This window comes from Chelonia mydas, chromosome 2 (assembly GCF_015237465.2).
Source record: "Chelonia mydas isolate rCheMyd1 chromosome 2, rCheMyd1.pri.v2, whole genome shotgun sequence".
Lineage (NCBI taxonomy): Eukaryota > Metazoa > Chordata > Testudines > Cheloniidae > Chelonia > Chelonia mydas.
Genome location: NC_057850.1, coordinates 147,370,781 through 147,384,966, shown reverse-complemented (window position 1 = coordinate 147,384,966; position 14,186 = coordinate 147,370,781). Strand labels below are relative to the sequence as shown.

Sequence of the window (14,186 nt, the reverse complement as noted above, 5' to 3'; positions counted from 1 at the left end):
TGCTTGACCAGAAAGATGATAGAGATGAAGCAGAAAGTGAATTTATGATGGAGGAAGTCAATATGGTCATAGGACTTCCATAGGGATGGGCATCCCAGTGCTTAGAGCATGCTGTTGGAATATGGATGACCCAGGTTCAAGTTCCTTCTATGCCTGAATCAGCACTGGGACTTGAACCTGGGTCTCCAACGTCCTCACTAAGTGCCTTAATCAACTGGCTATTCAGGAGTGGGTCTGCCTCACTCCTGTTTTGAATCAGAAATTCCATTCTGGACCTGAAGGTCTTGTCAACACGCATACATTCCTGTAAAAAGTCTGTTTCAAGAAATCAACATTTTCTGTTGAAAAAACAGTTTTGTGAGAAAATCTTGGACCAGCTCTAGTTCCAGGTTTCTGAGAGCCAGGAACTGGAGGGAACAAGACTGAATAGACTGTGGATGGCTGATCTTTTTAAAGATGGAGTGGGTGCTCCAGAGACAGTAAGAGAAGGGGAGTGCGTATGAGGTTAGGAAGAGTGGCATGAGCATGGTCGGGTGACAGAGACTGTGGTGGGAGAAAGAGTCAGGGTTAGAATAGCTTTCACTGGAGGCAAGGAGAAGATGTGTGCATGAGGGAAGAGAGAGATCAAGCTGGAAATGGGAAGAGGAGTAGATAAAGTTAATAGGAAGTGTGGAGAGGAGAGAGGAAAGGGAATGTAGGGTAAAAGGAGAACGGTTGATATTATTGACTTTGCACGAGACTGAGGCTCAGGTAGTATAGAATGTTGCTGTCATACAGAAGAAGGACCCTTCACATAAGTGTGAATACAAAGCACAAGCAGCATATTACAGAATGGTCCAGATACAAATAATAAAAGGTACAGACAAAGCAGCTATGACTGAACTCTCCCGGCGCATTGTTTCTATGATGACATTTTAAAAAATGGACTGGTAATCTTGATTCAGTCTCCAATGCTTCATTTAGCTAATCTCATCTACAAATTTTTCTTTAACCATTTCTGCTCAAGGGAAGCTAATGTCTGAGCGTCCACAAACCTACCTTTTCTTTGGACATAGTCTGTGCTGCAATTATCCATGCCTGTGTCAACTCAAGATTAGCTACCCTTTCAGATCATTTGGAAATTAAAGGACTTGTCTTCACTACAGAGCTAAATCACTACATTGATTTAGCAGGTCTAGTGAAGACAGGCTCAATCAATGGGACAGCGGTCTCCCATCGATTTCTGTACTCCACCTCAATGAGAAGCGGAAGCAATGTCGGCGGGAGAGCATCTCCTGTCGACATAGCATAGTGTGGATCCCGCAGTAAGTAGATCTAAGCTACGTCGATTTGAGTTATGCTACTAACATAACTCAAATTGCATAGCTTATATCGACCAGTGGTGGTAGTGTAGACCTGGCCTGAGATTGGTTCAGAATGGAGTTGCTCACTTACTAAGAGCAGCATTTCATGCAGAGAGCACATTACACCATTGTTATGAGAGGAACTCAGGTCTTGGTTGTTGCTCTATAAATCCCTAAATGGTATGGGTCCTTGCCACCTGAAAAGCTCTGAGTGACATATTGGCAGTTACAATCAACAGAGAGGCTGAATTAACACTAAAATGGAGTGGACTGCTGAAAAGGTAATTTCTGTGAGGAATTTTATATGCTGGACTTCCCATTTTGTTTATCCAAAGTCCAGGTTAGGTAACTTTTTGTGCATGCTTCAGATTCATCTTTTTTCCAAAAGATCTTCTGGGAGAGTTGAGTTGAGAAGCTTGAAGTGGCTGGTTGTGGAGTATTTATGCTAGGGTCTTAGTTGGTGAATATAGTAGCCTCCTCGTTGTTACATAATCTAGACTGTAAAGCAGTCTTGGCGGTAATGGTTGGTTGGTAAGGATACTTATTCTTTAGGTTGCATTAATATTTGCACAGGTGCCTAGACCATGGATAGTTCCTTTTAGTAGATAAACTCTAAAACCTTTTAATACAAAGCAGCTTGATATACAAGCTACAGAGAAGCTTGATAACAAACTATCCATTTTTTGAAAAACTGTTCTTGAAATATTTACCCACCCATATCCAATCCATATAAAGAGGAACCCAGGCAGGCCATAGAAGGCAAGTTAGTCTATTATTTTACTTTTAGGCCCTGATCCTGTAGTCTTTGCACAACCTAAGACTTCCACTGACTGAATTAGCTTCTCAGCTCACAGATATCTTCACCCATAATCAAGTGGGAGAATAAACTGAAGTGCATTATCATTTAAGTCTTCAAACACTTAATATAACATTGTTTTGAGCTGCATGAAACCTTGTGGGTTGATTTAAAACCCCACTGATATTGGTAGGTGTTAACTTACGCTTCAATTAACATACCGTAAGCACCTAAGACAAAAGGCATCCATAAATCCACCCAGAAGCTTTTGACTGAGTACTGTTTTGGGTATTGGTCTGTGTATGTGGAAAGAGTCATCTCACAGGAACTGAGGTCAGATGAAATTAGATGGGATGAGAGAGACAGCCTTCAGGAGCAGCTAAAGCATCATCATGTGGCTGACCCTGGAAGAAACTTGAGGAGAGATTTTTGGGCCAAGGCTGCAGTCTCAAATGAGTGTTCTTGCTGCTAGAAGCAAAAGCAAATGAGTGTTCTTGATGCTAAAATCATATATCACTGTTATATGAGTCCTTCTGCGTTTATACACAGGACTTTGTATGTTCTTTGATGCAATTTTGTTTATTTACAAAGAAATGCCTGACTACCACCAATTTCTACTCCCAGCTGGAACACCCACCGGCCCCCAAACTTTGACTAGCTGCTTGGATCAAGGAGGACTGATGTCAGGAGTGGGATCCAGTTTCCAAGGAGAGAGATTGTGAGTTAATATTCCTGTTGAATCAAGATGCAACGAATAATGAAAATACTTGCAGAAATAAAAATGGCCAGTGGGATTTAAAACAAGATATGAAACAGACTTCACAAAAGGGTTTAAAACAAAACAAGGTCTAAGACAAGACCTGGAGGTTTCCCAGAAAGGAGTCAGATAGGACTTTCAGGCTAAAATGAGACCCCTCTTGGAACAGCAACTACAACATACCTGGACAGATTGGGAAACTCAGCTGTAGCACATAAGCACATACAGGCTGAAATGGTAAAATGGATTGATGAGGTGGCCAGCAATCTGACTGCAACAGACCAGATGTTTTTCCACACACTGGCTAAAGCTTGCTTTGTCTACGCTAACCTGGAACTTGCCAACTGAGTGGACAAGTAGCAAGGATTTATATAGAGATAAATGCTCATCAACAGAAGGAAATCAAAAAGTCCCTGGCCACAGTGGAATGCAATCAATCAACTGAAATAGGAATTGAGCCAGCCTGAGCACCTGAGTCAGACTGGACATTTAGAACACTTTTCTGCTCTGTTTGTAACTCAGAGGCTCAGAGAGAAGAGGTTGGGTTGACCCAGCTCAAATGATGCAAAAGCCCACAGTCTGAGGGAAAATCTCCCTGGGAGGTTTATTTGGCTCAATTCCACATTATAGCTCACATGGATGGCTGAGACGAGGGACAAAAAGGAGAGCTACTAGCAGCCAACTTGGATAGCCCAGCACTGATGGTGCTGCAAAATTTACCCACAGAAAAGAGATTGAGTTACCCAGACCTGATACAAGCTCTTGACATGTGGTTTGGAGCTGGCCAGGGCACAGCTAAGAAGAAACCCCACCTGAACTGGCAGAGGACATGTGGAGACTTATGTTCTTGCATACCCATATACCACCAAGGCATTCTAGCATAGACTGGCAATGGACCACTTTACAGATGATCAGCTGAACTTGGACTTGCAGATCCAGATCAGCAAAAGGAGGCCAAAGACACTATGAAGAGCTGTGCAATTTGCCGTGGAACTTGAATCGTGCAGCAGTATACTAGAAAGCAACAGCAGCCACTAGTGGGAAAATGGAAACTGATCTCCCTGACCCCTGTAAGTACAGCTGTGTCTAATATGTATGATGCAAGAAGGGATTCTATTCTGGTGCATGACCTTATCGAACACTGAGAAAAACTAATCAATTTTATTTGTAAAACAAGGGGAATCGGCAATAATGCAAAAAATTAAAGGAAACAGTTCAGTTAAATGCTGGAACTGTGACAAAAATGCCTCCCCCCACCAAAAATACCCTTATAAATTTAAGGCAAGCAAAGACAGACTGTTGCAGGTGACTACTGAAAGCTTCTCTCACAGTTCAAGAAATGGGGGACACACCAAGCTAAAGGGACAAAGAACAGCCCTACAGTTTTTGTTTAGATCTGGGCAGTTAAACAACAATGGGAGTATGGCTAATAACTGTATAATCAATGCTATGAAAGAACTATTACGTGGATAGTTTGGCTAATAACTGCGTAATCAGTGCTATGAAAGGACTATTACGTGGATAAATTCAGTTTGAGGAAATCCCCTTTGAGAGATATGGTTTGTAGGCAATGAGTTTGCAGTGAATGAATAGTCAGTTCTGTCTTTGAGGGCAGAAACCATTACAAAAGCTATATGCTGTGGAAGCTTTTCTGCAAGGGGAAGATGGGAAGCCTGTTTTGAGACCCAGGGTCCATGGGCAGCAAACTGAGAGTAGCCACTCAGGTCAAAAAGGGGCAACAGTATTTTTACATTTTGATATTTAAACAAGTAATGTGGTACTTCTAGAAACTGTAATATAAACTGCTTATCCACTCTCAGTCCATTAGCTTTAAATAAAAGCTATCCTTAAAATTACTCTATCATGGGGTCCACTCATGGCTAAGGGTACCTCCTCCTGGCCACTCTGAGGATTAGTGCCTTCCAGGCGCTGCACCCTCCTCTGACAGTTTCTCTCTCTACCCATCATCCTCTCTCACTTTGCAGCCCATCTCAGTCCAAGAGCTGCAGCTTCCTCTTTGTGACTTGGCCCTCCAGCCAGGTCACTATGATTCTCTCTTTCTAGGGTATCAAAGTCTTCCAGGACAAACTGTCCCAGGCAGTCCACTCTCCACTGCCTGATCTGTGCCACTTCCTCAGTGGTTGGTAGGGGAACTCAGACCCATGCGCTACATCAGGTTCCAGCTCAGGGACCCTCTGATCAGCAGCCAAGGTCTGCACTATCATACACCTTGCTGCGTTTCCCCTGAGTGTTTCCTATGTTTCTGGCTCCCTTTTCTCTGGGTTTGCAAGCCCAAACTCCCTCCTCCCAGGGAAGTAACTGTAGATGACATTCCTTAATCCCAAACACACCTCCCTTCACCCACAGAGTGGCTGCAGACTACTTCCCTGCAGCTCCTTTCTGCTTTCAGCTCCTGGTCTTAATATAGGCCCCGCCTGTGCCTATCCAGCTGAGCCTCACCTTTAATTAATCCTTGATCCCTGGCTCCTCCTCCAGGTGCAGCCAGGGCAGTTAACTGGTGCACCTAGCCATCTTAACCCCTTCAGACCTTGTGTGGGGTAGACACCCCCCATCACATACTCAAACTAAAAAAAGGTTGCTAGATTGCATTGTGAACATTTCCACTAGAGTAGGTGCACTGCCTAATCTTGTCAATATTACCTGATTGGTAGAGCTATTTGATGTAACAAGTTTTTTCCTTTATAACACTGAGTTTAAATATAAACTGACAAATTTGTTTCAAACCTTAAATATTACTACATATTCAAAAGCTACCCTCCCCCAAATCTTTCAGTAACCAGGCTTAATGTGAATTAGATTAGACAGCATAATAGTTCTATCAGAGAACAAGATTTCTTTTTTTGAAAGGCTAACTTTTCAATGTGTATTGCCATTATATTCATGAGAGGTCTGAACCCACTAACAATTAAATTAAAATAAAGGCAAAGGATCCAAAATAAGGAATTAGGAAAAATACCTTTCAAATCTATCTCTTCTATGATTCATTGATTGACTGACTGATTGATTCGTTTTGCTACTATTCAGACAGATGCTCATTTACAGATCTTATAAGGGCTGGTTCAAAAGGTTGCATTAGTTTAGCATTTTACTCTATTAAATTTATCCAATACTTCCAACACTTTATTCCTTTGCAATAGTTCTTGTAGTAATTATAGCATTCACTTTAAAGTGAGTCTAATATATCTATTTCCATAATGTTGAACAGTTTAAGAAAAATGAATTTGCACCCGAAGTTCCTTGTTGATTTACTATATTCATTTGCATATTCCTGCTTTTGTCTGATTCATCTATTTTTCCTCTAATATTTTTGATCAAGATCCAACATTCTTAGATACAGTTATAGACAGGCAGTTCCAGAAATCACTGATGACCTCTAACCATGGTAACTAATACTAACTAAACGTAAGATTTTTCCTTACCAGGGACCACACTCTTGGAATAGTTTTTGAACAAAATACTATAGAGAATTCATTTTAGTACTAGGGAGAAAGAAAAACATATGAACTGCCTTGCCAGGGCAGACCAGTAGTCTGTCTAACCTGGCATGCCTTTCTCAAAAAGTGGCCAGCATCAGATGCTTCAGAGGAAGGCGTACAAAATAGAGCTGGGCAAAAAAATTTGGATGAACAGTTTATTTGCTGAAAACATGCAGTTTCAGGTTGACCAAAACTAATCACAAATTTGACACGAAGTCAACAAATTTTTGGCCAGGTTCCAAAGGGAACTTAGGCACCATTCACAAACTAAACAGGGGAGGTGGTCGTGGGAATGGTTAGGACACTCCTGGGATGCAGAAGATTCAAGTCCCAGTCCCTGCTCAAATACAGATTTAGTTATACAAAGTGGAACAACTTCAGACAGGAGAGTGAGAGAGATCCACCCCAGAATATTCAACAGTGTGGTGGTTAGGGCACTTATCTGGGGGAAGGGGGCGGCTCTAAGTTCCTCATTCAGAGCAGAGACGCGTGAAGTTAGATCTCCCCCATGCCAGGTGAATGCTGTAACCATTTGAAAACAGTGTGGTACTCCCACCACCTCTTCAGACCTAGCCCTTCATTTTCTTTGCTTTCATTAAAAAAGAATAAAAATGCCTGCAAATGAAAAAAGTCTTTCAATCAACCCCAAATGAATTTCCCCCTCTACTTTTACGGTTTGCTGAAAATTTCAAAAAAACGGAGGTTTCAGTTTGGCCTGAACTGATTTTTTTTGGGGGGGAGGGGGAAGGGGAGGGAGGTGGTGGAGGGGCTGCACGGGAATTGCCAGTAAACCAAATAAGCAGTTATTTGCCCAGCCCTAGTAGGCAAATCCCCTAATGGACAATTATTAAATTACTAGTCTCTAGGGAATTTTCTTCCAAATCCCCATCAGTTAGTGATGACCCTATGCCCTGAAGCATAAGGGTTTATATCCCTTCTGCGTTTATTATTTCTCTAAAGCAAGTGTGAATGTCCTTATATTCTATATAAATATCTAATCCTCTTCTGAACCCTGCTAAGCAGCTCATGTCAGTGATATTTTGTGGCAATAAGTTCCACACTCTGAATACACATTGTGTGTAAAAATAAATATATATATATTATCAGTTTTATAACTGTTATCTTTCACCTTTTTTTGATGTCCTTTTGTTCTTGCATTATCAAAAATGGAAAAAAAGAGAGTCAAGTCTACTTTTTCCATGCATCATTCTCTTTTATGGTGACACCCAACCAACCCAAATGTTTAGTTTGCATTGTCCATTAAAAGTCTTAGTGATACATTACTAGCATAAGGTGTCCAAACTTCAAAGAGGATGTTGAAAATTTGTATAGGGTTCAGAAAAGAGCTACAAGAATGCATTGAGGTCTGGAAACCTTATCTTACAGTGGGACTTAAGAAGCTTATCAAAGACATGGCTAAAGAGGTGAATTGATCATGGTTTATAAGTAGCTAGATGGGGAGGTGTTTATGATACCAGAGGGCTCATTTATCTCGCAGACAAAGGCAAAATAAGATCCAGTGGATGGAGCACAAAGCTAGATTAGTTTAGACTAGAAATAAGGCACAAATTTTTAACAGTGAGGGTAATTGGCCATTACAACAATTTAACAGGATGTTGTGCATTGCCTGTCATTGGAAGTTTTAAGTCCAGATTAATGTCTCTCGAAATATATGTACCAAATATATATTCCAGAATTTATGGGTTTAATGCTGGAATTATTGGATGCAATTATATATCTTATATTACACAGGAAGTCAGACTAGATGATCATAATGGTCTCTTCTAGCCATAAAAATCTATGAATTTCTATCAATAATAAAGTTAAAGTTAAGCTAATTAAACCCTGCTTTAAACAATCTTCTCCTGTTTCAACAAGGCTGACATACTCAAAATTTCCAGTTGGTTCTCATACTATACTTAACTACAGTTTGAGAAATCTAAGCAATTTTAAATCCCTTTTTTGAAATAGCCCTTGTGATTCAATGGCACACTTGGCCCTACACTATTTAACATTTTTATCAATAACCTGGAAGAAAACAAAATCCATCATTGATAAATGTCACAGATGACACAAAGGTTGGGGGAGTGATAAATAATGAAGAAGACAGGTCACTGATACAGAGCAATCTAGATTGCTTGGTAGCTGAGCACAAGCAAACAATATGCATTTTAATATGGCTAAATGTAAATGCATACATCTAGGAACAAAAAATGTCAACCATACTTACAGGAGGGGGGATTCTTCCCTAGGAAGCACTGATGCTGAAAAATAATCGAGAGTGGTGGACAATCAGCTGAACATGAGCTACCATAGCAATGCTCTGGGATTTTTTTGGCCAATGTTATCCTTGGCTGCATAAATAGGCAGATCTTGAGGAAGAGCAGAGGTTATTTTACCTCTGTATTTGCACTGGTGAAACTGCTGCTGGAATACTGTGTCCACAATTCAAGAAGTATGTTGATAAATTAGAGAGGGTTCAGAGAAGAGACACGAGAATGATGAAAGAATTAGAAAACATACCTTACTTTGATTGAGTGCCTTGAGTCTATGTATTTAGTTTAACTAAGAGAAAATTAAGGCAGTAACTTGAATAAAGTCTATAAGTACCTACACGAGGAACAAATATTAGATAATGGGCTCTTCACTCTAGCAGTCTATAGAAAGCTATAACACAATCCAATGGCTGGAAGTTGAAGCTAGCAAACTCAGATTGGAAATAACGTGTAAAATTTTAAAAGTGAGGGCAATTAACCTTGGAACAATTTACCAAGGATCATGGTGCATTCTCCATCACTGGGACTTTTAAAATCAGGATTGGATATATTTTAAAGGAAGATATTCTCTAGTTCAAAAGTAATTTTTTAGGGCAAGATGTGTTATACAGGAAGTCAGACAAGATGACCACAATGGTCCCTTCTGGCCTTGGAATCTATGACTCTGACTCACCAGTGGAGCCTGATCCTATAGGCATGTTCTGACCAAGAGACACAGCATGTGTCCCTAGACTAGTCAATAGCCCACTGGTCAGGTCATTTAGCTGGGACATAGGAAACCAAGGTTTGAATGTGCACTCTGCCTGATTAGGGACTGGAACCTGCCTCTCCCTACACTGCAGGTGAATGGTATAGCCAATAGCCCAGTGGTTTTGAGGGGGAAGGGGTATCTCTCTGTCTACGTGGTAAAGGGAAAACCTGGCTTAGCTGCCTAACACTACGAGAGGGTTCCTGGCTGCAATTCCCATGGGTAGATATGTGTCTAAGGCCCAGATCAATGAGAGTCAGGTGCTTAAATGCCTTTTTGAATCTAGGTCCTAAGCTCTGCCCCTTTCCTTTGAATTTCACTTCTGGCTACCTTACAAGTGGTATAAGGGCCCTACTGTCAATCAAACCCTAATCCCTCCCCTTGACCCCTTAAGCCCCATCCCTTGATCCCTGTCCCCTTGCACCGGAAGTCCCGCCCCATGGGGGTATTACTTCCGGGGTCAAGGCTGCCACATGACCGGAAGCAAGGTGTGTCATGTGACCCCTCTAACAACTCCACCCACCACTCTCTACCAATCAGGATGGGTTTCGCCCCTGTAGGACCGCCCAGAGAGGAGATTTGACCAATCAGGGCGAGTTCCGGGGCAGGGTGACCTATCCGGAAATGATGCGTGTGACCCCTCTAACAACTCCTCCCACCAACTTCTACCAATCAGGCTGCCCCGAGAGCAGATTTGACCAAAATAGGGCAGGTTCTGAGATAGGGTGAACCGCCCAGAAGAGGGGCGTGTGACCCCTCTGCCAATCAGAGCGCAGCACCATCACCCCATATGTCCCAGTGTCGGGCAGAAGAGGCCATCTTTTACCGAGAGTGCGTGTTTTAGAAATCGTGGAAACTCCTTCACCACCCGCGTGAGAACTTTGGACTTTGTTTTAGCCCCAAGGGTCTTCGACAAACCGCGGAGAAAGCGCTACATCATCTGAGGAGGAGGAGGGAGCGACTGGGGAGCCCTTTGGCCCAGCCATTGATGGATACGCCGGAACCCGAACCCGAAACCCAGCTGCTTGTGAGGCACTGCGATGAGCGTGATGGCCTCTTGTTGTCCATCCCCCTGGAGGAGGAAGGCGATCGCAGCTCGGGGCAGTCACTCGTGGACAAGATGAACGGAAAAGACAACGCTCAGGTAAATGAATGTTTAAGAAGTGACGGTCGAGGGTTGGGGGTGTAATGGGGCTAGGAACCAGGGATTGTGTAAATCAAAAACCAAGCAGTGGGGTGATTACACTGTTTCTTTTCTGAAAAAAAAAATCTCTCGACAGCTCGACAATGCCTTTCTAGAGGACCCGGAGATCCTGGACAGCGTTGCATCAAGCAGCGAAGATGAACCGGGCCCACCTTGTTTTTGCTCAACACTGATACAAAATGTTGAAGAGGACTCCGAGGATGACGGCTATGAGGAGTTTAGGAGGAGACTTGGCATGGAACTAACTGAGCCAGTGCCACGTCGTGAGCGTAAAAAAGTCATGCGGACTATTGTACGTGTTGCTGTTTATGCTGTTCTTAATCACTGTCTTAGGGAAAAGCTTTTTGAAGATTGTGAGGGCTGTGTCATAGATGCACCAGGCCAGTGGCACCATGACTGCGTGACTTGGACTTCAGTGGATATAAACTACAAGCTCCAGGGCCTGTGTGCTGAGCTGTGTTTGGAAAGCTTATTAAACACTGTTATTGCCATAGGTTATGCTATGCAATGTTTGTGCCTAACCCAAGAACATTTAGCGCAAGGGGTGACCTTGATAAATGCTGTGCAATTCAGTGGAGACCCTGACCATGTTTTAAAGAAAATGACCAAACTGGAAGAGGCCTGCTTAGAGCGTTATATTGACCGTCTGGTCCGCACAAAAAGTTACAGAACCCTGCTTAAGAAAAAGCCTATTTGTAAGAAATCTAAAAGGATTAAGTTAGAAAATGGTGAGGGGCCAAACGTGATATGAAACTTGGTAGCTGTAAATTTAAAAAAAAAATCTATTGAAAAGGGCTATGTGACTATCTGTATTTCTGTTAAAAGGTCTCTGGCCCTTAAGGGAGCTTAAAGTTTTTTTTTCTCTTTTTTTAATGGAGCATCTTGGTTTGTTTTCAAGGAGCTGTATGTCTTTTAAATAAAAAAAATTTGTTTGTGAGAACCTAGCTCTTGTGTCTTTTGTGAAAGAGAGACCCATTTACAGCAAAAAAGCTGAAATGTATGTTGTGGGAGGGGGAAAAAATATCCTAAAAATGTGTTTACAATAAAACAAACAGGGATGGTTCAGACATGTGGTTGAGTACAATAGAGCTGACTTATTCTGTTGAACTGAATGGGTTTAACCACCCCGTCACTGAATAGCCAGGGTGACTGTGATTACTCACCCTTGTCGCCATAGGGTTAAATTTGATGGGGGTGCACCCATAGTAAGGGAGGTGGGGGGTGAGGATGGTGAGTTCTGATTAATATGAAATGAAATAAAACCTCAGGAGTTCGCAGATGCTATTGGACAGTTTAAATATAACCCCTGGAGTTGGCAGAACTCTATTGGACAGTTGAAATATGACGCCAGGAGTTGGTGGAATGCTATAGGCCAGTTTAAATATGACCCGGGAGTTGGTTGAAGGCTATGGGGCACTTTTTCTAGAACGCACCCCCACCCCACCAAACTTTAAGCATGAAAGAAACGTGTTTTAAAAAAAAAAAAACAAGCCCCAAGACATTCATTAATATCTGCAAAGGGTCCCTCACTTGAAATGGTTACTGTAAGAAGGCCCTACAGGGGGAAAAAATGTATTTGAACTTAAAAAAGAAAAAAAGAAAAGAAAAGCAGCCCAACTGTGCAGAAAACTTATTCCTCCCTCCCCCCCCCGCCACGGTTCACAAAAGGGAATGCTAGGGAGGGGTGATCCAATCAACCTGCTAACTATTTTTGAAACAAAAGAGTTAGGATGGTAGAAAAACCTCAGGTAGCTTGGAGACTGTCTCTTTCAACAGAAACTCTCTTGAATTGCTGCTGGACTGCCAGAGGAGGTATGCTCCCTGTTTTTAACTCTGAAAATATATATATATTATATAATGCCATTCTTTGGCCATGCTGTCTTAGTAAATAATGGTGCCTATCTTTATTGCAGTGTGATCTGTTTAGCATGGAGCCAGTAACTTTAAGTTGCAGTTCATCACCAGGCCAAGGTAAAAATCATTTTTAACTGTAGTTGTGCTTAATAACTTCAGGTATTACACAGTTTGAATAGGGATTTGTGGGCTAATACTAACTTACATTTTGGCTTGTTTTTTAACCCAAAGGCCCCAAGCACACATGGCTGGGGCGGGGGACAGAACAACCAGGGGGTCTTTTTAAAAGCATGTGGGGTTATTGAAAAAGTATTTTGTTGCAGACAGTGTTTTAAACTGCTGGTGTGTGTGTGTGTGTGTGTAAAACATAGGTGGTTTTTAAAAAGTATATGTCTGCAAACTCATGGTAATGGTGTGTTTCCAATTAACAGGGTTTTTACTTTGCAAAATGAGATGTATTTTTTAAAAAATATTTGTGGGGGTTGTTTTTAAAGTGGTAGAAATAAACTCAAAACCTGTGTTTGTTGTACAGCCTGAAATGGATTATTTTGTTTTAAAGCTATAACTTTTTAAATAGAAAAAACACCCTAATGAATATTTTTTTCATTTTAAAGTTTACTAGACAGTTTCATGTGTTTTATTAGAATGTTGTTTGCTTTACAGTACCGTCAAAACATGAGGGGGTAAAAATGCTCAAAAGAAAAATGAAAGAGACAACTGAAAAGAAAAATTCACCAGTATCAGTGACGGATGGATGGATGAAGCCGGGTAAATATATTTTGCTTATTAGTCTGATTAATTTATGAGGTTTTGTATTTTAAGTAAATACATAGGTGTGGGTGAGACAGCTGGCAAAGTTACGTTTTTGTAAAATGTTTTTTTTTTTCCCCTGCCCCAATCAGGCATGTGCAGCCCTTCTGACAAGGCTGTAGTGGGAGCTACAAGGACACCTCCCCAACAACCACCAAAGAACCGGGAATCTGCTTTGAGACCTTTAACAACGCAAAACAGCACAAGAGTGCAGATGAAGCATCAGGGCAGTCCAAACCCCATATATGTCAAACCCAAGGACAAAACAAAAGACTCTGGTAAAAAACATTCATGCAAACACAACTCCAGTTCCTCAGCGGCCACCGCCACACCAAGCCCTGAGAAAACTGTGAGCGAAAACACACACATTCACAAACCCGGAGCAGGCGCTCTAGGGGTTGTGAATAAAAAACCAAGGATTGAAAACTTCTGCGATGCCAAGATATTGCAACCGTGCAAACACAACTCTAGTTCCTCAGCGGCCACCGCCACACCAAGCCCTGAGAAAACTGTGAGCAAAAACACCCACATTCACAAACCCAGAGCACACACTCTAGGGGCTCTGAATGTGCGCAAAAACACACACATTCACAAACCCGGAGCAGGCGCTCTAGGGGTTATGAATAAAAAACCAAGGACTGACAAGCCATTCTCCCAAAACCATAAGCTTGTCACAGATCCCCCATATTCTAGTATTTGGGAAGAGTTTGATGCTTCATTCAGAAAAAAAGATTTGGAAAAAAATGACGCTTTGTTCAGAAAACTGATGGACGCTGAATCCTCAGGGGGCCTAAAAGAAAGGAAGGCTGGAAAGGGTGGCTCTGATCAGATGTGACTAGGTGTGGAAAGGGGCACCCTCAAGGGTGCACATCAGCTGATGTGTAAACAAAAGGGCGGACAG

General features: G+C 41.9%; 2 protein-coding genes across 4 annotated transcripts in view; one reads left to right on the top strand and one right to left on the bottom strand.

Moving 5' to 3' along the window:
- GABBR2 (gamma-aminobutyric acid type B receptor subunit 2) overlaps positions 1-14,186 on the bottom strand; it is an 832,666-nt gene that overhangs the window by 574,904 nt on the left and 243,576 nt on the right. The gene's annotated exons all lie outside the window — the stretch shown is intronic.
- On the top strand, positions 10,363-11,388 carry LOC122464598. The gene is made up of 2 exons (XM_043540309.1): positions 10,363-10,561; positions 10,698-11,388. The coding sequence occupies exons 1-2, from the start codon at positions 10,406-10,408 to the stop codon at positions 11,370-11,372; spliced, it is 831 nt and encodes a 276-aa protein (XP_043396244.1). The 5' UTR covers positions 10,363-10,405; the 3' UTR covers positions 11,373-11,388.